At 45.5% G+C, this 22,461-nt stretch overlaps 1 protein-coding gene across 1 annotated transcript in view; it reads right to left on the bottom strand.

The window, feature by feature from the left end:
- ITGB5 (integrin subunit beta 5) overlaps positions 1-7,685 on the bottom strand; it is a 131,361-nt gene extending 123,676 nt beyond the window's left edge. The window contains exon 1 of the mRNA XM_049785882.1: positions 7,397-7,685. Within this exon, the coding sequence (XP_049641839.1) occupies positions 7,397-7,463 (67 nt within the window). The 5' untranslated portion in view covers positions 7,464-7,685. The remainder of the gene's footprint in view (positions 1-7,396) is intronic.
- Positions 7,686-22,461: the final 14,776 nt, after the last annotated feature.

Below are 22,461 nucleotides of genomic sequence, written 5' to 3'. Positions count from 1 at the left end.
ATTATTTACCCAGTACCCACATGATAAGGAGTTCACATATATGTAAGATATATAAAACACTGATAGAGCTTAACAAGAAATAATACATCAAACTCCATCAAAAAACGGGAAGAAGTGATGAACAGAAACTTCCTCAAAGAAGAATACACCCAAAAAAAAAAATTGGGGCTGAGGCTATAGTACAGTAGTAGGGCATTTGCCTTGCATGCAGCCAGTCCTGGACAGACCTGAGTTTGATCTTCAGCATCCTATATGGTCCCCCAGCCTTCCAGGAGTGATTTCTGATCTCAGAGCCAGGAGTAAAACCCCTGAGTGCCGGAGAGTGTGACCCCAAAACAAAAACATAAAAGAAATTCAGATGGCTCAAAGGCATATGAAAAAAAAAAGTTTCACATCAATTATTAGGGAGATCCATTTCAAGACAATGAGATATCATCTCACACTACAGAGACTGGCACACATCACAACAAACAAGAACAACCAGCGCTGGAGCAGATGTGGGAAGAAAGGAACTCTCATTCAATGCTGGTGAGAAGTAGACTGACCAGTTTTTTTTGGAAAACAACATGAACATTCCTCAAAAAAATTAGAAATTGAGTTTCTATATGACCCCAGAAATACCTCTCCTGGGAATATACCATAGGGTCCCAAAAACATAATGTAGAAACGGCATCTGCACTCCTAAGTTCACAACAGATTCTTTAAACAACCCAAATGCCTTAAGAATAGTTGAAAAAAAAAAAAAAGGGGCCGGGCGGTGGCGCTGGAGGTAAGGTGCCTGCCTTACCTGCGCTAGCCTAGGAGACGGACCGCGGTTCGATCCCCCGGCGTCCCATATGGTCCCCCAAGCCAGGAGCGACTTCTGAGCGCATAGCCAGGAGTAACCCCTGAGCGTCACCGGGTGTGGCCCAAAAACCAAAAAAAAAAAAAAAAAAAAAAAAAAAGAATAGTTGAAAACATAAAGAAACTGTGGTACATCTACAATGAAATTACTATGCAATGAAATACTATGCAGCTGTTAGGAAAAAGTAATTTACAAATACATGGTAGAGATGGAAAGTATCATGCTGTGTGAAGTGAGTCAGAGGGAGATGAGTATAGAATGATTGCATTCATCTTCAGAATATTAAAAAATACAGAATGAGAATAATATGAGACCATAGAAATGACGGGGAGTTCAGTTAGGACAGAGAAGGGACCAGTAAGACAAAAGTACTTGGAAATGATCACTCTAGACAAGAACTGGGTAAAGTGATATGCATGGTATTCCTTCAGCAACAATATTGCAAACCACAGTTTAAAAAGATAAAGGGGAGGGAGGGGAAGGGGACAAAAAGGGGTGGGGGGAGGGAGAGAGAGAGAGAGAGAGAGAGAGAGAGAGAGAGAGAGAGAGAGAGAGAGAGAGAGAGAGAGAGAGAGAGAGAGAGAGAGAGAGAGAGAGAGAGAAGAAAAATGTTTGTCATAGAGGTAGGTGGGGAGGGTAGTGGGTATGAAGGGCAGGGGGAGAGTGAGAGGGAAACTGGGGAAATCGGCAGCATTAAATGGGGTCAGAGCAGTGGCACAATGGTAGGGCATTTGCCTTCCAAGTGGCTGACCCAGGACAGACCTCAGTTTGATACCCTGGTGTTTCATATGGATCACCAAGCCAGGAGCAATCGCTCCTGAGCACATAGCCAGGAGCAACACCTGAGTGTCACTAGGTGTGGCCCAAAAACTAACCCCCCCCCCAAAAAAAGTGGCAAATAGTGAACAGGCATTGGATATTATATGACTGAAACTAAATCAAAAACAACTGTGGGGCCGAAGAGATAGCATGGAGGTAGGGTGTTTACCTTGCATGCAGAAGGACTGTGGTTCAAATCCCGGCATCCCATATGGTCCCCCGAGCCTGCCAGGAGCGATTTCTGAGTGTAGAGCCATGAGTAACTCCTGAACACTGCCGGATGTGACCCAACAACAACAACAACAACAACAGAAATCCAAAAACTTTGTGACTATGTACCTCATGTAATTCAATTAAAATTTTTTTTCAAAAATAAAAAAAGAGGGGGCAAGTGGAGAAAAAATAAATAAATAAAGATATTTGAGGGTTCAGAAAGTGAGCTCAAAAGACTGAGTACATGCTATGCATGTAGGAGGTCTTGACTCAATCCCAAGTAACACATAAACATCTAAGCAATGCCAGAGATGACCCCTGAACAAAGAGTCAGGATCGCCCCTTAGCACTGTGGGACACAACAGCAATGGCAAAAAAGATTTGAAACTACGGGGGTAGAGGGTTGCTAAACTGAGTACCAACCACTGTGGGTGCATCAGAGCTGGAAGGGAATAAGGACTGGAACATCACAGGGAGCAGGTAAGATGCTCCTCCCTGACCTCTGACAGGTGCTTCTGAGAACAAGGGGCTCCAACCCACTGTGGGTTGTGGGGAAAGTGTCACATAAAAGGTGACTTGGGGACTGGATTGTGGGAAGAGGAGAGGATGTCCTGGGTAGAACAGTGTCCAATATCTGCTGTTGTTTATAGGCCACATGGCCTTGGGCAAATCACTTAACCTTTCCAAGCTTTGATAGCCTCTTCCAAACAATTCAGGGTGGGGAACAAATTAACCTCTATCTTGTTTCCAGTTTAAAAAAAAAAAACATAAAATGTTTCTCATTCTCCCAGAATTTTTTTCCCCCATAACTTGCCTGATTTCAAAGCCAGTTGGCAAAGGCAGCAAGGGGATGAGAATGAGACAAGCTGCCCACATACGCACAGGCAGCCATGCTCATTCAACATATAGGTCAGGCTGAAGGTTCAGAGATATAGGGATTAACAATATAGATGAAAGTCTCTGCCCTCAGGACATTACACTGTCAGGGCAGGAGGCTGTGAGAAAACAGTATGTCCTCAGTGGGAGAGATGGAAAATGAGGTAAGTAAGAAATCACCATCATGGACTGTGGAGGGGCAGGAGAACTAAGGAGAAACCTGGCAAATGAAAGAAAACCCACAGGCAGGATGTAGGGCAGGATGCTGCAGCTTTGCTTAGGATGCCAGGGAAAACTTGGGAAGCAAGAGGCAAGTAAGAAAACTCCCTGTCCTGCTACCTTTGGGAGCAGGGCATGCAGGGTAGGTGAGGTGAGGAAAGAGAGAATCAGGGAGAGATGACTGGTCAGCAGTTCATGAAGACATAATCAGGTCTGCCGGAAGCCAGCGGAGGTATTTTTGCAAAGCAGCCTGAGCTATGCTTTGAAGGGTCACAGATGAGTATGGGGAAAGAGAGCTGACATTGATTCCCATAAGTAGAGGGACAAACTGCTAAGTTGAAAATCCTCTTCTAGGCAGGAGAGAGCAGGCCCCACCACAGCAACTCCCAACCCCCACACATCTCCTGCCAGGGGATGGGTCCAGGCCTGTTGTGGAGCTAATGTCTCTCCTGCCATTCAGTGGGAGCACAGGAAAACACAGAGAGACAGCTTCACAGGAAGACACTACCAAAGAAAGGGTTCCTGTACATTGTCTCCAGGCTGTTCAGCCTTTTCCAACTGGAATAAAGGACGAGAAACCAGAGCCATAAGCCCCATCCTACTGCAAATACCTACAAGTTCTTTAGCATTTTACCCAGCTCCAAACTGGGGTAACAACTCAATCTTCTCCCAGCCTCCCCACCATGGGCTTCAAGAGCAAAGCCTGGGAGGGTGGGAGGGGGCAGGCAGACACACGGAGCCTTTGCCAACTACTTCGATATTTTCATTCTCCATTGCCTCAGTAGCTAAATAAGCATGGAGAACAAACAGGAGAGGAATACTAATTAAAGCTAATTAGACCCTGCCCTCTTCTGCCTCACTCCCCTTGACAAAAAGCTCCACTAATGCAAGGATAAAGGCACAAAAATGTAAATACACAGGGTAAATAGCAATTCAGGGACCAAGACTGCTGTTTGCAATTTATTGTCCTGACTAAACCTATGCTGACAACCTGAAGAGGTTGCCACAGTCACAGTCACAGCCAAATACTAGATGCCCCATTCTGGGTTGTGGAAAATCCTGGGCAGGAGCATGCTGCCAAAAGGCCATTAAGTACAAGGCTCTCATAGGTTCTAGAACATTCTCATTTGTAGGACACTCACCTAAAAGAACATAGTTGTTTGGATTCCTTTCTTTCTTGGGTAATAACAAATTTGAGCCCAGGGCCTCAGACATGCAGGATAAGTTCTCTATGCCTTCCCTCTCCTCAAACAAACTATATCATATCTGACCTCAGCCCTGTAGCATAATCAATACAACTCTCCTGGGCAGGAATAATGGCTCAGAGGGCTGAGTGTACACTTTGCATGCAAGAGACTAGGGTTCAATCCCAGGCACTCATAGTCTGAGGATTGCTCCCTGAACACTGAGTGAAAACACTAAGTCAGGAAGGCCTCAATCCTCCCTCTCCTCCCCCGCCACACACATAATATACAACATTCCTCTCTCTTTCTTGGAAGGTAAGGTGGCATGAAAAGGTCTCACCCTGAAAACCTCTTCTCTGGTTTGGAAGAAAAAACATGCAAGTTCTTGGCCATTGAATGAGGAGAAGAGCAGAAGACAACCATGGAATGGGGAAAAGTTGCCAATATGGCAGGACCTGATTGAAAGGAACCTCCTTAAACTAGAGATGAAAGTGAGGTAACACAGTCTGATAAAGTACAGGGGTTAAGGCATTTGCCTTGCACATGGCCACCGCTGTTCAATCCCCTGTACAGCATTGGTTAGATGTCCAGAGCACTGTGAGGAATGACCCTTCTGCACAGAGCCAAGGGTAATCCCTAGGTATTGATGGATATAGCCCCCAACCCAAAAGTGTGGTGACAGCAAAAAGAAAAGGGGGGGTACTTGGTTACTCATCTGAGCAGGCTTGGCTTTTCAAGCCACCTGTTGCATCTACTGGATAGTGAAAAACCTTTACTACTCTTCCAAATCGTGTTGTTACTAGAAGAACATAAACATACTTGGCTAATAACAACTGGAGCCCTTCAAGAGAAAACGAGTCAAAAGGGAAGAGGCAAAGGAAAACAGATGGTCTCAAGTTGGCAACACTGGGAAAGCGAGAAATCACAGATTTCAGTCAGCTACTCCGTACAGAACAGAGCTCCAAATGGGACATAGCTCAACAGTAGAGCACATGCCTTGAATGTATGAGATCCTGGGGCAAATATCTGGTGCTGCAATAAAATAAGAAAGGGAGGTGGCCAGTCATGTTTTGAGGCTATGCTGAGCTTAATCTATAGATGTTCTGCTGACCCAGTGACCCAGAGGGAGGTGGAAGAGGTTAGTGACCAAGCTCAAAGGCTCTGGTAGAAAAAGGGAGTCCTAATACAGATGAGCATAAACCACCCAGTTCAATGCTCTGCTCCTCCTACCTACACCAAAGCATGAAGGACCAAGGGCACTGGGCCAAAAAGCTTGGAGGTCAGTGAGCACCTCTAAAAAAATGGAACCTCCACCCAGCTGTGGGGATATGGTGCAAAAGAGAAAAAGAGAAAAGAGAAGCCACATGGAAACAGCTATCCTAGAGAGAGTTCTTTGCAACTGAAGGCATTCTCGTTTTTATTGGATTAAGCTGGAAGGGAACCTCGAAGTTCTTGCCTTTAGAAGTTCCTAAACTTCTGGATGTCACTGAGAAGAAACAGGGGATGGGACCGCCAGAAACACATTTGTGCAAAGTTGTTCTGTATGAGTTTCAGACGTTAGTCAAAGAAAGTATGTTTTCCACCCACACTGACAAAGACAACTTCAAATGAAAGAACAATCCTTGTAAAGCCGGGGTGGGCATCTCCTATGCATGGCAGACTGCCCCCTTCTTATTCTTTGCATTCCCCAAGGGGTGCTCCAGAAAAGCCTCAGGTCCTGGGTGCCAGATGGATTTTGATCTAGTTCAAGCTTTGGAGTGATAATTTCCCCATAAAGATAAACTTGTTACCGCATTAAGTTTTAATTAGGCCAGAAGGAAGTTTTTGTTTGCACAGACCCTCCTGTGCTCTCAGAAACCTCCAGTGCTTTAAAGAAAAGGAGGATCAGGGCAGGGAGAACGGGGGCCTGAAGGAGGCAGTTCCTCACTCCCTCAAAAGCCAGGGGATCAGGCTCACAAGGGCAGATGTGGATCCTGCATTTGAAAGAGAATGGAGATTCCTAACATGCAATTGTTTCCTTCAGGGAGGACATTTGGGGTTTCCAGCTTTTGTGGAGAAGGGATGGGTAGCTCATTAGCCTAGCACAGAGCTTCTCAATTATTTTCTGTCATGCCCCCCTAGGAAGAAGAAACATTTTTCACTCCCCCTGCGCGACTGTAAATAGTATCTTGATTAAAAAAAAAAAACTTTAACCTGCAAAACAAAAAATATATATATATAAATAATTTGGGCTGATTTCTTTAATCAGAGGTGATGTCTGGATTTATGACTACAAGGAGCACGTTTTGCAATGCATAACTTTTCGAAGAGGTGTTTGAAGCAGGACACAGCAACTCTCAGCTCCAGAGACATACAGAGACATAAACACGGGGCTCAGCTGGTTATGACAGTATTTGCCGAGGTCAAAGGAGCCCCCCTTTACGAAACCTCGCGCCCTCCCCTGGGAGGTGAGCCCCACTATTTGAGAACCACTGGTCTAGCAGCCTCTGGGCCAAGGAGTATCTGTCCTCTGTGGCCTCCTAGCAGCCAAGTCCAGTTTCCCAACTCGGCAAACCTAAAACAGGTAACCAAGAGCTGCAGGCCATGGCATCGTGGAGCCAAAGCCTTAGAGCACCCAGACCTGCCCCTTCCAGAAAGCTGGGTTTAGGGAAGTTAAGGGATAAAGTCAAGTTTTAGAAATCAATGCCGCCTTCCCAGGTGGACCAGTGGTTCTCGCAGGGCGCAGGGCGTGGAACTCAAGTTTGTGATGGGGGGCTTTGCATTTTTAAAGGGGGGGAGTTGGCCCGGGAGAGATCTTGCACCCCCAAACCCAAAGTTTAAGCCCTCCGGAAGAGAAGCCCCTTCTATGCCACTCTAGCCAAATGAGGACCAGGTCTCAGGCCTCCAGCTGCCCTTCGCCTCCCAGGGACGGGGGGGCTCGCGGACGGGCGGCATCCTTCCACCGGCGCCTCCAAGCAGCCTGCCAGCCCGCAGCGAGTCACAAGGGCCGCTTTGTGCCAGGGAGTGCAGAGTCCGGGCCCCGAGCTCGGCACAGGGCGCGGACCCACGCGCAAGGGCCGGGTCAGCAGCAGGCTGTTTACTCCCGAAGGGAGCTTGACCCAAGGCCAAAGACTGCCCGAAGGCAGGGTCGCACGCGAGGTGGACCTCTGCAGGACAAGCAGCCTCGCAGTTAGCCTACCTGGGAGCGCCCCGAAAAGTGCCCGCTGCAAAGAAGTGCCTGCAAAGTTTGCGCGCGGCTTACCTGCGAGTCCCGGCACGAGCGCGCAGAGCCCGAGCAGACAGGGGAGCAGACAGGGGACCCGTGGCATGGTGGCGGCCGAGTGCAAGGGCCCTGGGGCCGAAGTTGCATTCCCGGGGTTCAGGGTGGAGGCGATGGAGCAGCCGACATCCCTTTCCAGCCGCCGCTCGGGACGGCCCCGCGATTGAATCTTTCTCCGGACAGGCGCGCAGCCAGGACCTGGACTTGGAGTGATTCCCCGAGAGCCGCCACGCTCGGCCTCCTCCTCCGCCTCTTCCCTTCCTTTCCCTTCCCTTCCTCCCCAGGCCCGCCGGGCTCCACTTTCCCTCGCCCCTTTCTCCTCCCCCGAGCCCCGAGCCCCCGCCCCGCTGCCACACGGTCAGCTACGGGCTGGGCGGGGCGGGACGGGGCCGGGCCAGCTCCGGCCCGCATGGGGACCGCTTGGGACCCAAGCAGCAGAGGCCGCCCAGGTATTACAGGTCCCCTCCGGGGGTGAGGGGGTCCAGGGCTGACTGTTCTCTTGTTAGGCGCTCCAAGGTGCAGTGCAGGTGGGGTGGACCCTCACGCCTTCAGCCCACTTTCCCCCCCCCCCAAAGGACATTTTGCATTTGCAAAATTTGCATTCACATTTGCCAGACAAGCATCAAGATTTGGGGAGTCAGAAGAAACGGTAAAGCAGACGCCAGCACTTTTGGCTTTTTCATTTCTAGTTGATCTAGTAGTTCTGGACTACCCGGTGAGAATGGGAGCGTCTGACAACTTTCTCCAAGGAGCAAGAGTGTCAGGATTGGGAGTAAAGAGAGGAAAGTGTCTGGAAAGCAAAGGGCTACTCAGCCTAGTCCTAAGTGCTTTACTTGGTTAACTAGACCTCCTAAAAGCCCTTTTATTATGCACATGAGAAAGAACCTCCTAAAAGCCTTTTTATTATCCACTTGAGAAAGGGGAAGCCAAGGGGTTTATTTGGCCTCCCAGCCCAAATTTTGGGTAATGTTAGTTAGACTGAAAACTAGAAGGGAGGAGAGAATCGCCACGTGATCAAGCTTTGCTGGCTTGAAAACAGCAAGGAATGGCTCTGAGTCTGTTGATTTGGGGCAGTTCTAACTGCCCAGATCAGGGAGTTTCTGAGTTTAACCTTTATTTGTATACCCAGGCTGAGGATGTAAATTTATTCTTTCTTTGGTGTTGTTGTTGTTGGATTTGTTTGTTTGTTTGCTTTATTTTCTTAAACACAGCAGTTCTCGGGGTTGAACTCTAAGATTACAACTTGCAGGTTCCCAGGACCATTTTATGGGGTGCCAGGGATTGAACTCTGATTGGATTGCTGGTTTCATGCAAGGCAAACATCCTGTCCACTGGCTTATCTATCTGGTTCCCAGTAAACTTATTTTTGTAGTAGAGTGTGACTAAGACCAAGCTCCAAATTTCACTAAGGTTAGTAATGCATTAAAAGGCTGTAACTGGGGCCGGAGAAATAGCATGAAGGTAAGGCGTTTGCCTCTCATGCAGGAGGTCATCGGTTTGAATCCCGGCGTCCCATATGGTCCTCCCGTGCCTGCCAGGAGCAATTTCTGAGCCTGGAGCCAGGAAAAACCCCTGAGCACTGTCGGGTGTGACCCAAAAACCACAAAAAAAAAAAAAAAAAAGGCTGTAACTAGGGGCCGGGCCGTGGCACTAGAAGTAAGGTGCCTGCCTTGCCTGCGCTAGCCTTGGAAGGACCTTGGTTCGATTCCCCGGCGACCCATATGGTCCCCTCAAGCCAGGAGCAACTTCTGAGCGCATAGCCAGGAGTAACCCCTGAGCGTTACCGGGTGTAGCCCAAAAAACCAAAAATAAATAAATAAAATAAAAGGCTGTAACTAAAGTTCTCTCTTTTTTTTTTTTTTTTTTTTGGGCCTCACCCGTTAGATGCTCAGGGGTTACTCCTGGCTACGCGCTCAGAAATTGCCCCTGGCTTGGGGGGACCATATGGGACACCGGGGGATCGAACCTTGGTCCTTTCCTTGGCTAGCGCTTGTAAGACACCTTACCTCTAGCGCCACCTCGCCGGCCCCACTAAAGTTCTCTCTAACTCCCCTGTTTGTTATATATAAAAGTCCTATATGTGTCCAGTTCTTAGTAAAGTCAGTGCTGCAAAGGTACCTACTGGTTTACCTATGGTATTCCTGACCCTTAAGGAAAGTGGTATTGTGGCTACTCATATTCATACTTGAGAGGGCATTATAAAGATGGCTTTACAAATAATGAGAAGTTATTTAAGAAAGTCTGACTGGAGAGGGATAGAACAAAGATAAGGTACTTGTCTTGTATGCAACTGAACCCTGTTTCATCCTGGCACCATATATAGTTTCCATCACTGCAAGGGACAATTTCTGCAATTGCTCCTGGCATAGAATCAGGAATGGTCCTGAAAAAACAGACAAAATTTTGAACTTAGATGTCATGTGTCTGTTTTAGTTTTGCTTTGTTTTGGGGCCATACCTTGTGATGCTCAAGGTTTACTCCTGGCTCTGCACTTAGGTATTACTTAGTGGGATGTGAAAGACAAGTACTTCTTTACCTACTATACTATCTCTCTGGTCCCTCCAGTCATAATTTAAAAAGATATGTCTGGGGCTGAGATGTAGTTCAGTGTACAGATAAAGCCCTGGTTCCTGGGTACATACATGCCCTCACTTATCAGAAAAAAAGGAGGTATCTATCTAGCATGAATATAAAGTATGAAGTTGATGGCCCGAAAGTCAAGTTTGGAAACTGGATACATTTTACACTAATAAAAATTTTAATTCTGATAGATAAATTGATGGGCTAAAGCAATGATTTTTACAAGCTGGAGGCCAGATTTGATCCTCAGCACTGAATCAGGAGTAGTTCCTGAGCACTACAGGGTATGACCCCTTTTCCCTCTAGTAAACCATTTACTTTCTGACCCCATAGCTTTTCCTATTTTTAGGTACCTCATATAAGCAAACCAATACAATAATTGTCTTTTGTTTGTTGTTTCATTAATCAGAATATCTTCAAGATTTTGCTTTGTATTATAGTATATAATATAATATATAGACACTATATATTATAGTATATCAATTTAATTTATTGTTGTTGAGGTGGGGGGGCAGAAAACACACACTGCTGCTCTCAGGATGTTGAGGTGCCAAAAATCAAACCCATGACTCCTTCATAGAAACCATTCACTCCAGTCCTTTACCATCTCCCCAGTACAAACCTAACTCCTTTCAAAGGCCAAATAGTCTGTTAATGGAGACAGTTCTTATATTTTAATCCAGTCATCTGTTAATGGACATTTGGGTTATTTTTATCTTTGGGTTGTTGTGGGCCATGATGCAGTATGCATGGTGCTTGCACAAGTTTCTGAGTTCTTACCTCCAATTCTCTTGACTAGATACCCAGAGGTGGAATTACTGGTCACTTTGTTTACTGTTTTGAGTAACTATTCTTTTTTTTGTTTGTTTGTTTGTTTTTGGGTCACATTTGGCAGCACTCAGGAGCTACTCATAGCTCTATGCTCAGAAATCGCTCCTGGCAGGCTCAGGAACCATATGGGATGCCGGGATTCGAACCACTGACCTTCTGCATGCAAGGCAAATGCCTTACCTCCATGCTATCTTTCCGGCCCCAACTATTCTTATTTTATTTATTTATTTTTGTTTTGGTGCCACACCCAGTGCTGCTTAATGATCACTTCTGGTATGGTTAGGACCATATGCAGTGTCAAGGATCATAATAGAATTGGCCTTGCACAAGACAAGCATCTTAGTCCTGTACTATCTCTTTGTCCCTGGAACTATTTCTATTTTATACTAAAAAGTACCTTAAATGTCTCTAGATTTTTTTTTTTTTTGGCTTTTGGGTCACACCAAGTGGCGTTCAGGGGTTACTCTTGATTCTGTGCTCAGAAACCACTCCTGGCAGGCTCAGGGGACCATATGGAATGCCAGGAATCAAACCAGGGTTGGTAGCATACAAGGTAAATGCTTTATCTGCTGTGCTATCACTTCAGCCCCAAATGTCCCTATATTATTTACTCTCCATCCTGGAAAGTCAAGCCTAATCCAACCAGCAGCCAGGTCCAAACCTAACAACACAGAAATCAGAAATGCCACAGTGTTCTCCAGTGCATTATAGAAGAACCGGCTCATTGCCTGTGGAAAGTACTGCTTTAGTATTGCCTTCCTGGGGAACCCATCAGTGCATTTAATTTTGCTATTAGAAGGAACAAAAGTAATTCAAGGAGATTTGAATTCATTACCTAGATTAATAAAAAGTAAGGAAAGATTCCAGGGCTAAAAATGCCTCAAAGCTGAAGGCAAAGGCTTTAGAAGAATTAGAAAAGGCCTTTCCAAACTGGTTCTGAGACAAAGGAGTGAGGAGAATGTTGTCATTACTGGGAATTCACTGGCTGACTGCAGGTCTGGGCACGTGGTGGCAAGAGCAGAGCCCATCCCATCGCAGGTGCAGTGCAGGAAGTTTTCAACAACTAAGTGCAGCTTGGGAGGGAGGGAATACACAAAAGACCACACACTACTGAATTTTTATTTTTATTTTTATTTTTTTGGTTTTTGGGCCACACCTGGCGGTGCTCAGGGGTTACTCCTGGCTGTCTGCACAGAAATAGCTCCTGGAAGGCACGGGGGACCATATGGGACACCGGGATTCGAACCAACCACCTTTGGTCCTGGATCGGCTGCTTGCAAGGCAAACGCCACTGTGCTATCTCTCTGGGCCCCACACTACTGAATTTAAACTTAGAGACTCACAGTAAATATAAGTCTTTTCTTGGAAGCACCCCCAAAAAGAACAGTGTATACTTGTATGCCTGGGCATAGACACTGATCTTTTTTTATTTGATTTTTTTTAAAACCATTGTGAATTATAAGTCTTTCACAGTTGTATTTCAAGGATATAGTGACAGTGAATTGGGGCCAGCTCCACCACCAGTCTTGACTTCCTTCCACCAGAGTTTCCAGCATGCATCCTATACCTCCACACTTAGCTCCCTGGACTATTAGTGTAACAAGTCGCTTTTTATGTTTAGCTTGGTATAGTTTGGGTCTCTTGATTGTATTGTCATTGACTTTGGTTTGGGTATTTAGATCTGATCATTTATTTTTCCACTTAAAGCTCCTGAGATCACATGACCTCTGCGTGCCATTCACTTTTTTCCCCCCCTCAATTTGTAGAAAGACATAGAAATATGAGGCAGACAAAATGATTCAAGTTTTAAGATTCTGTAAAAAAAAAAAAAAAAAAAAAAGAGGTGGGAGTTCCAGGGACCAGAGAGATAGCACAGCTGTAGGGCATTTGCCTAGCAAGTGGCCAACCCAGGACCAACATTGGTTCTAATCTCAGCATCCCATATGGTCCCTCATGCCTGCCTGAGCGATTTCTGAGCACAGAGCCGGGAGTAACCCCTGAACACTGCCAGGATTACAAAAAAAAAAAAAAAAAAAAAAAAGGTGGGAGCTCCTATCTAGAAGATAAAACTAAAAGAAGAAAAAAAGGGGGACAGATGTGTCAAATTTTGTATTGTTTCTTTGTGGTTTTTTTTTTTTTTTTTTTGCATAGGTGCAGTAAACATTGAGGAAATTAGAAAGGAAATTTCTGTGTGCCAAAACTATCGCACAGTGGTAGGGCATTAGCCTTGCACACTGCTGACCCAGGATGGACCTGGGTTCGATCCCTGGAGTACCATGTGGTCCCCCAAGCCAGGAGTGATTTCTGAGCACATACAGGGTGTCTCCACCCATGAAACATACAGTCATAAGACCTCCTATAGGCTCCAGGCATGTTAGTTGTCCAACTCCCAAGGTCTTTATGGTCCCAGTAAAAGTTCTGCTTAGTCACGGTTGTCAAAGTCAGTCTTCTGTAATTAAAGATTTTGGTTTTTGCACAGATCCTAGGATGAAGCCTAGGATAAAGCCTTTCTTTATGGTCCCAGAAAAAGTTCTGTTCAGTTGCGGTTGTCAAAGTCAGTCTTCTGTAATTAGAGATCTTGATTTTGCACAGATCCTAGGATGGAATGGCTTCTGATTTTATCTCACTATTAGGAGGTGAGGTAGGACACCCTGCCCTTAGATCAAGTTATTGCTGTTTCCTTGTCATCAGGGAGACACTGGTCTTTTTTTTTTTGTTTTTTTGGGGGGCCTCTCCTGTTGGTGTGCAGGCTTACTCCAGATTCTGTGCTCAGGTATCACTCCTGGTGGTCTTGGGGAGCCATATGAGGTTCTGGGGACCAACCCATGTCAGCTGCATGTGAGGCAAATGGCCTATTTGTTTTATTATTATTATTATTATTATTATTATTATTATTATTATTATTATTATTTGTGATTTTTGGATCACGCCCGGCAGTGCTCAGGGGTTACTCCTGGCTCCATGCTCAGAAATTGCTCCTGGCAGGCACGAGGGACCATATGGGACGCCGGGATTCGAACCGATGACCTGTATGAAAAGCAAACGCCCTACCTCCATGCTATCTCTCCTGCCCCGTCTGTTATATTATTACTCTGGCCTGTCACTCGTCTAGAAAAGAAGAAAAGGGAAGGGGAGGGGAGAAGAGGGAGGGAAAGAAAGGAGAAAAGAGGGCCTGGAGAGAGCACAGCGGTGTTTGCCTTGCAACAGCCGATCCAGGACCAAAGGTGCTTGGTTCGAACCCCGGTGTCCCATATGGTCCCCCGTGCCTGCCAGGAGCTATTTCTGAGCAGAAAGCCAGGAGTAACCCCTGAGCACCACCGGGTGTGGCCCAAAAAACAAAAAAAAAAAAAAAAAAAAGAAAAAAGAAAGGAGAAAAGAAAAGAGAAGGAGGAAGAAGAGAGGAGGGTAGAGGGGAGGGAAGAAGGAGGGGAAAAAAGGAAAAGAGAGTAGAAGGGAGGGAAAGCAAGGAGAGGAGATAGGGTTTGGAGGAGAGAGAGAGAGAGGAGAGAGAGAGCGAGAGAGAGAGAGCGAGAGAGAGAGCGAGAGCGAGAGAGAGAGAGAGAGAGAGAGAGAGAGAGAGAGAGAGAGAGAGAGAGAGAGAGAGAGAGAGAGAGAGAGAGAGAGAGAGAGAGAAAATAGCATAGAACAGGTCCATGTAGATTTGGCCAAAGTTGACTCATCAGGGCATCATGATGGAACAGAGAACACTGAGCAGATCAACAGGGGCAGGCAGGATAGAGACTTGTGAAGACTGCAGAACAGAATGATGCTGGGAGGCCTTTGAAAGCTGAGACAATGTTCTCCACCCTGCTCCCTGGAGTACCACATTATTTTGTTTGTTTGTTTGTTTGTTTTTTGTTTTTTTGTTTTTGGGCCACATCCGGCGGCGCTCAGGGGTTACTCCTGGCTGTCTGCTCAGAAATAGCTCCTGGCAGGCACGGGGGACCATATGGGACACCGGGATTCGAACCAACAACCTTAAGTCCTGGATCGGCTGCTTGCAAGGCAAACACCGCTGTGCTATCTCTCCAGCCCCTAGAGTACCACATTCTTATTCCATTTTCTTTCCTTTGTTTGCTTATTGTCTTTCTTTTCTTCTAGTCTATCATACTGAAGTCTGCTGTTGCCCCATTTGTTGGGTCCCGTTTACTTCTTTGTTGCTTGTTTGTATATCCGCAAAGAGCTCCCAGAATGAGAAATTGATTCCATCCTCTTGTCCCCTTTTGGGGGGAGATCTTGGTAATATTTATTCACAGCAAATAATTCACAGACAGGAGGGTTAAGGGGTAAAAGGTTGGGCGAAGAGAGTCCTTTGTCAGCCTGCTGCTAGCTCCAAAACACACCTTGAGCCAGCCAGTCAGCCAACTCTGGCAAAAGCCCCTGAACACCTCGCTCCCAAACTATTTATTCGGCTCTCAACAGCGCCCCCACCTGGAAGGTCAAGGTGGGACAACAGGCAAAGAATAATCTTATGGGAATATTTTCATATACAACAGTCTGTCTATGACTTTATTTATTTATCTATTCATTTATTTATTTATTTATGTTGAGGTTATAACCAGCTGTTCTCAGGACTTATTCCTGACTCTGTGGTACTCAAGAGACCATATGTGGTGCCAGGAATCATATTCAAGACAAGTCCTCTACCACTGTACTATCACTCTGACCCCGTGTATGTTTATTTTTATTTATTTATTTTATTTCACCAGGAGTTAAAAAGTTGTTGCTATTGGTGATGGGAAATGTGCACTGGTAAAGGATGTTGTACCCTGACTGAAACTCAATCACGAACAACTTTGTAACTGTGTCTCGTGGTGATTCAATTAAAGAATTTATTTATTTTGGGCCGGAGAGATAGCATGCAGGTAAGGCGTTTGCCTGGCATGCAGAAGGACAGTGGTTCGAATCCCAGCATCCCATATGGTCCCCCGAGCCTGCAAGGAGTGATTTCTGAGCGTAGAGCCAGGAGGAACCCCTGAGGGCTGCCGGGTATGACCTAAAAACCAAAAAAAAAAAAAAAAAAAAAAAGAATGTATTTATTTTTAAAAGTTGTTAATAGTTGCTGTGTATGACTCTTTAAAAATAATTAGCTAGGGGACCATAATGATAGCATAGCAGTAGATTGCTTGCCCTATGGACCCAGCTTTTTTTTTTTTTTTTTTTTTTTTTTTGGTTTTTGGGTCACACCCGGCAGTGCTCAGGGGTTATTCCTGGCTCCAGGCTCAGAAATTGCTCCTGGCAGGCACCATATGGGACCATATGGGGCGCCGGGATTCGAACCGATGACCTCCTGCATGAAAGGCAAATGCCTTACCTCCATGCTATCTCTCCGGCCCCTGGACCCAGCTTTTATCTCCAGCATCACATATGTTCCCCTGAGCCTTCCAGGATCATTTTCTGAGTGCAGAGCCAGAAATAACCCCTGAGCACTGCTGGGTGTGACCCAAAACTTTTTCCCAAATAATGATTAGCTAGAGCTAAGCAGCCTTTTAAATGGTGGGCAATCTGATCCTCCTTTTCTGGGGTTATAGAGGTGGGCAGCTGTTCAAATACGTAGTCTGCAAGAAGCCGACAGTCATCATCACCCAACATCAATCAGTGTGTGGAATTTGCAAGTGTTGTGTAAGAACAGCAACACAATTGCTGGTGAAGAAAACTAGAATTTGAAATCCCGATCAGAAGTGAATTCTAGTCCCATCGAGTAGCTGACCCACTGCTCCCTACTCTCAGAGTCAATTTGCCTTTTGTTGTTTGTTTGTTTGTGTTTGGCCCACATCTGACAGCACTCAGAAGTTACTCCTGGCAGTCTTGAGGGACCTTATGGGATGCAGGGGATAGGACCCGGCAAATTCATTCAAGGCAAATGCCCTACCCATTGTACTATCGCTCTGGCCCAGTTTGCTCATTTGGAACTGGAAGCATCTGGTTCATGCCAGAACTGGTTCTGTAATTACCACTTGTGAAGCCAAATGTGTCTGGCACTTACTTGGCAGTGGACTCTGGCTTATAATACCTGTTCTATCAGCTAAAATTTGCCCTTCACAAAGCCCCTGCCCTATATGAAGTACATAAACCTTGGGGAGAATGGGCAGGGGAGGCTGTAAGAACTAGGTGGAGGTAGATCCTAAAAATAAGAAACTCTCTTTATTTGTTTTGGACCATACCTGTTGGTGCTCAAGGGCTTCTAACAATTTGGATGGAACTGGGACCTCCTTACACAGAACAGGCACTCAGCCCATCGGACTTTCTCTCCAGCCTCTCTCCTCCCACAATTGTTCCCAATGCCTTCATTTACTACATTCCATCAGCTGTCTCACTTATTCCATTCTTGTTATTTAATCATGGGTGGACAATAGCAAAATCTTTGTTCTATAGCCCTAACTTCCTTCTCTGATAGTTTTCTCTTTCCTCAGTTGCAGTAGACCTAGACCTCTGTCCCCTCCAAGTTTTTAAAATCAAGAAAATAAAATAGGCTATCTGCATTATCCTGCAGAGCTTCCTCCAAGGCCCAACTAAACAGACCCACCAGCCTTTAGAGACCACACTGAACTTAAGTCAACTCAGAAAGATGAATAAAGGGGCCCCAGAAGGTGGATCAGGTTGCCTTGGGAGTTCAGCTCCTTGAGCTCAGGTCTTGACCTCCCTGGTCGTCAGTTTAGCTGCCTAAGAGCAGTACCAAGATTCCCCAGGCCAAAAGCCAATGTATACTCACCTCATTGATCTAATTTCTGAACCCCCAAAAAGACAAGTGTTTTTTTTGTGTGTGTGTTTTTGGTTTGGGGTCATACCTAGCTATAATCAATTATTTCTGATTCTGGCATCAGAAGTGCCCAGGGATCACTCCTGGTATCTGAGTGTGGGATCTGCAAGGTAAAGTCTCATGGAAGGTTCCCTACTTAGTATACTATCGTTCAGGCCTGAAAAGTACAATTCTAAAAGTTTTCACTTTCACAGAAGTAAGAAGAATTCAACTGGGGCTGGAGAGATAGCATGGAGGTAATGTGTTTGCCTTGCATGCAGAAGGTCGGTCGAATCCCGTCATCCCATATGGTCTCCCGAGCCTGCCAGGAGCGATTTCTGAGCAGAGAGCCAGGAGTAACCCCTGAGGGTTGCCAGGTGTGACCAAAAAAAAAAAAAAAAAAAAAAAAAGAAGGATTCAACCTGGAGTTCTGTGATTCATCCAAATCAGCACTGCCACACATACCTCCAGAGCTTGAAGCAATAAGTGGTAGAACTAAGAGTTTCTCACTCCTTGATTTTATTAGCTTTCATTTGGTGATTTGGTTAATTTGGATGTTGGGGAAAGTTGGGCTACACACAGTGTCCCAGATCTATTACTGACTCTCTAAGTTCAGCAGTTACTCTTTTTTTTTTTTTTTTCTTTTTAAATTTGGGGCCATACCTAGTAGTGCTCAAAAGTCACTCCTGGCTCGGTAATCCAGAATTATTTTTGGCGGGCTCTAGGGACCACATCTTAGGCTGGGAATTGAACTCAGTTTAGCTTCCTGCAAGCCAAATGCCCTCCCCAATTGTTCTACCATTCAGTGGTAACTCTTGACACTGCTTTATGAACCACATGTGGTGCTGGGGTAGAATGAAGGTCAATACATGCAAGGCAAGTGATTTAACCACTATACCATCTCTCTGGCTCAGCTCTATACTATTCCTCAGCTGCATGTCTTGGATAGAATTTCTGATCTTCACCATGTTTATGACATCTCCACATAACTGGAATAATTTTTTTGTTTTGTTTTTTGTTTTTGGGCCACACCCGGCGATGCTCAGGGGTTACTCCTGGCTGTCTGCTCAGAAATAGCTCCTGGCAGGCTCAGGGGACCATATGGGACACCGGAATTTGAACCAACCACCTGGATCAGCTGCTTACAAGGCAAACACCGCTGGGCCCAATGGAATAAATTTTTAAGCACTATGTTACCTTGATATTTTCTAAAATGCAATACCATTTAATAGTTGACTGTATTAGGGATGATTTCAGAAAATAAGTGCAGGCTACTAAGAAATCTTTCTGCAAACAGGAGGCCCAGGAGGCAATCAATAATAAAATCATCCAGGTACTTCCTAAGTTAGGAAGTGGTTAGTCTCTCTGTCACAGGTCTCAGCAGGTCTTTGCTCCTGGGGCTTCATGCCTTAATAAGAGTTCTTCACTTATCCATACCCAAACTACAATTAAATCATCACTGATATTACAGCACAGGCCTTTGTTCCTCAGATCGTGGGCCAAATACAGGGAGCTAGAGGAATTTGTGTTAACAAACAGACCCCCAAATCAGTGTTTTCTGAGTGTAGCTGAAAGGGCAGAGCCCAGGCAGACCAGACAGGCAGCTCAAACATGGTCACAGTGGGCACGGTTGCTTCTTTCAGTTAAGTACACAGTGATTTCTGCAACTGCTCTGCACCCCACAACAGCATCTGAGCAAGCACCAGATCATGCAGCTGAGCCTCCTCTCCTTCAGAAACTGGAACTTTATAAAAAAATTTTTCTTTTTATGTTTTGGGTTTCATATCTGCTCCTCCATTGGGGTGCCTGATCTCCAGTTCCCTTAGGGCAGCCCAGCCCACCCTTCTAACTGCAGACACTTCACCTGGTTCAATCCCCAGCACCCAAGATTCCTCAAGCACCATCAGGAGTGATCAACCTAAACCATTGTGCCAGCACAGGGAGTAGACCATAAGCACTCCCAAATTGAACAAACAAACACCCAAAATAATGTTAACAAGAGGTAATGGTTTAGGGCAGATAGAACAGATAGAACACTTTCCTTGCATGAAACAAACAATTTTAGTCTCAGCATTACATATGGGTCCCCAAGCATCATTAGGAGTGATTTTTGAGATTAGAGCCAGGCATAAATGCTGAGCACCACCAGGTGTGCCCCTGTCTCCCCAAAACAACAGAAGAAAAAGGTAATGTCTTAATGGGACAGGTATTTGGCACATGGTAGGACAGAGGGTTTGTTTGTTTGAAGCTCTGGTTTAATCAAAGCAGGACTTGGGGGGAAAACACTAAGAAAAAAAGCAGTAGATTTTGTTTTATTTTGTTTGGAGATGACACCCAGCTATGCTTGGGCCTTACTCTTGATTCTGCATTCAGGAACCACTCCTGAGAGGGTTTTGGGAAGCATACGTGGTGCTAGTTGTGGAATCTAGATTGAATAGGTGCAAGGGACACCATACATATTTCTCCAGCCCTACAAGTAGAAACTTTAACTTAAAAGGGCTTTACCTCTGGGACTTCAATCCTCTTACCTGTAGTGTTTGGGTGAAACCCTGTAGATACTCAACAACCCCAGGAACTGCACAGCTCTCCATAGCTCGACCTGCTATGCCATCCAAGCTGTGTGGCCCCAAAGTAAGAAAAAGTTGTATTTGTCTCACCTTCGTGTTTATTTTCTGCAAGCCATAGGAGACAGCGCCATCTACTGGCCTCAAATCTGCCTCCTCAACTCGTGGTGAATATGAAAACTGGTAGGGACCTTAAAAAATGCTGGACAATAAAAAGGTTTCTGAACCTGTAATGACCACAACTTAATTAGATATCAACTGTGCCACGAATTTAGTTTGGGAAGATGTTCTGCTTTAGAGCAGTAACACTCTGTGGGCAGGACGCAAAAAAAAGAAATGCTTAAACCTCAGATGACTCGTATATAGCCAATTTTGTTACTCCAGGGCAGGGGCTTTCACAGCTGGTCTCACCCAGAGCTCACTTCAGAACCTATGGTCCAGAGAGGGGTCTGCCAGGAACCCGTCCTGACTTAGAGAAAAATCAGCTTCACAGAGTTGGAAATGCCATGGATTGACTAATCCTTTCCAACGTGCACAGTCTAAATTTCAATCCAGCCTTGAGACTGTGATGGTGGGAGTGGATGGGAAGGGCATCAGGTGAATTCCTCAAGCTGGAGAAAGGGATGGCTGCAGGAGGAGACAGCAGGAGGTAAGAAGAAGCCGCCAGTCAGCCAGACTCTTTTTTTGCCCCTCACCTATGCCTGCACAGACAGCAGGACAGCAGGGATCTCAGCTATGCTCATGTGGCTGTGACCAGAGATCAAGGGAAACGGAGGGGACAGGAAACTCTGAAAGTGAAGTCCTAAAGAGGCCCAGTGAGAGATTATAAAGCAAAGTTCGCCTCGTAAAAGATGTTAGGAAGGATTCCAGTCTTTTCAATGTTTTGGAAGAACCTGAGGATCAGTGGTTGTAATTCTTCTCAGAATGTTTGATAGAATTCACCTGTAAAACCATCTGGACCTGGACTTTTGTTCTTGAGGAGTGGTTTTTTTTTGTTTGTTTTTGTTTTTTGTTTTTTTGTTTTTGTTTTTGAGCCGCACCCGGCGGTGCTCAGGGGTTACTCCTGGCTGTCTGCTCAGAAATAGCTCCTGGCAGGCACGGGGGACCATATGGGACACCGGGATTCAAACCAACCAGCTTTGGTCCTGGATCAGCTGCTTGCAAGGCAAACGCCGGGCCCGAGGAGTGTTTTAATTATTGTTTTAATTTTCTTTTTTTGTTTGTTTGTTTTGTTTTTTAGCCACACCCGTTTGATGCTCAGGGGTTACTCCTGGCTAAGCACTCAGAAATTGCCCCTGGCTTGGGGGGACCATATGGGACACCTGGGGATTGAACCATGGTCCTTCCTTGGCTAGTGCTTGCAAGGCAGACACCTTACCTCTAGCACCACCTCGCCAGCCCCTGTTTTAATTTTCTTAGCTGTGATGGACTGTTTAGGTTTTCTACATCCTCCTTGTCAAGTTTCGGAAGATGATATTTTTCCAGACATCTGTCAGTTTCTTCAGGGCTCCTAGCTTTGTTGAGTACAGTTTTTCATAATACTCCCTCATGATGCCTTGGATTTCTTGTGATTCTGTTGTAATCTCTCCCCTTTCATTTGTGATCCTATTTATTTGGGTGTTTTCCCTCCTTTTTTTTTTTTTTCTTGATGAGTCTTGCTAGTGGTTTGTCTATCTTGTTTTTCTTTTGAAAAACAAACTACTGGTCTCATTGATTTTTTTTTTTTTTTTTTTTTTTTTGGTTTTTGGGTCACACCTGGCAGCACTCAGGGGTTGCTGGAGGCATCTTGCATCTCAGCAGCTATCAGTAGGATTTCAATGAATCCACTTTAGGGAGAGTGGGTTACACAGATGGCGAAATGTGAAATATGAAATAATAAAACCACACAGAATACATTGTATGGGGACCCGCATCCTCAATAGATGTGAGACAATTTTACTCCTCCATGTTGGTAAATAATATACAAGTCTCTTGTATGAAAGGCATTTCTGCGCTGACAAAAGGCAGACCCTAAAATATACATATCAAAAACTAACTGATACAGGTGAAATGAATACCTACCTAAAAGGGAGGAAGTAACAAGGAGAAGGGGTGTTCTAGTTTAGAAAGGAGGTTCTTATGACAAAGGATGAGAAACTTGTTTTGCTATAATTTTGCAGCTGGCTGGAATAGCAAAAGGCAAGAAAGATAGGAAACTGTTTACCAGGGCCCGGAGAAATAGCACAGAGGCCTTTGCCTTGCAAGCAGCTGATCCAGGACCAAAGGTGGTTGGTTCGAATCCCAGTGTTCCATATGGTCCCCTGTGCCTGCCAGGAGATATTTCTGAGCAGACA

The sequence above is a fragment of the Suncus etruscus genome, chromosome 13 (assembly GCF_024139225.1).
Source record: "Suncus etruscus isolate mSunEtr1 chromosome 13, mSunEtr1.pri.cur, whole genome shotgun sequence".
In the NCBI taxonomy this organism is placed as follows: Eukaryota; Metazoa; Chordata; class Mammalia; order Eulipotyphla; family Soricidae; genus Suncus; species Suncus etruscus.
The sequence above is the reverse complement of the archived record's forward strand: the minus strand, read 5'-3'. Positions and strand labels throughout refer to the sequence as shown.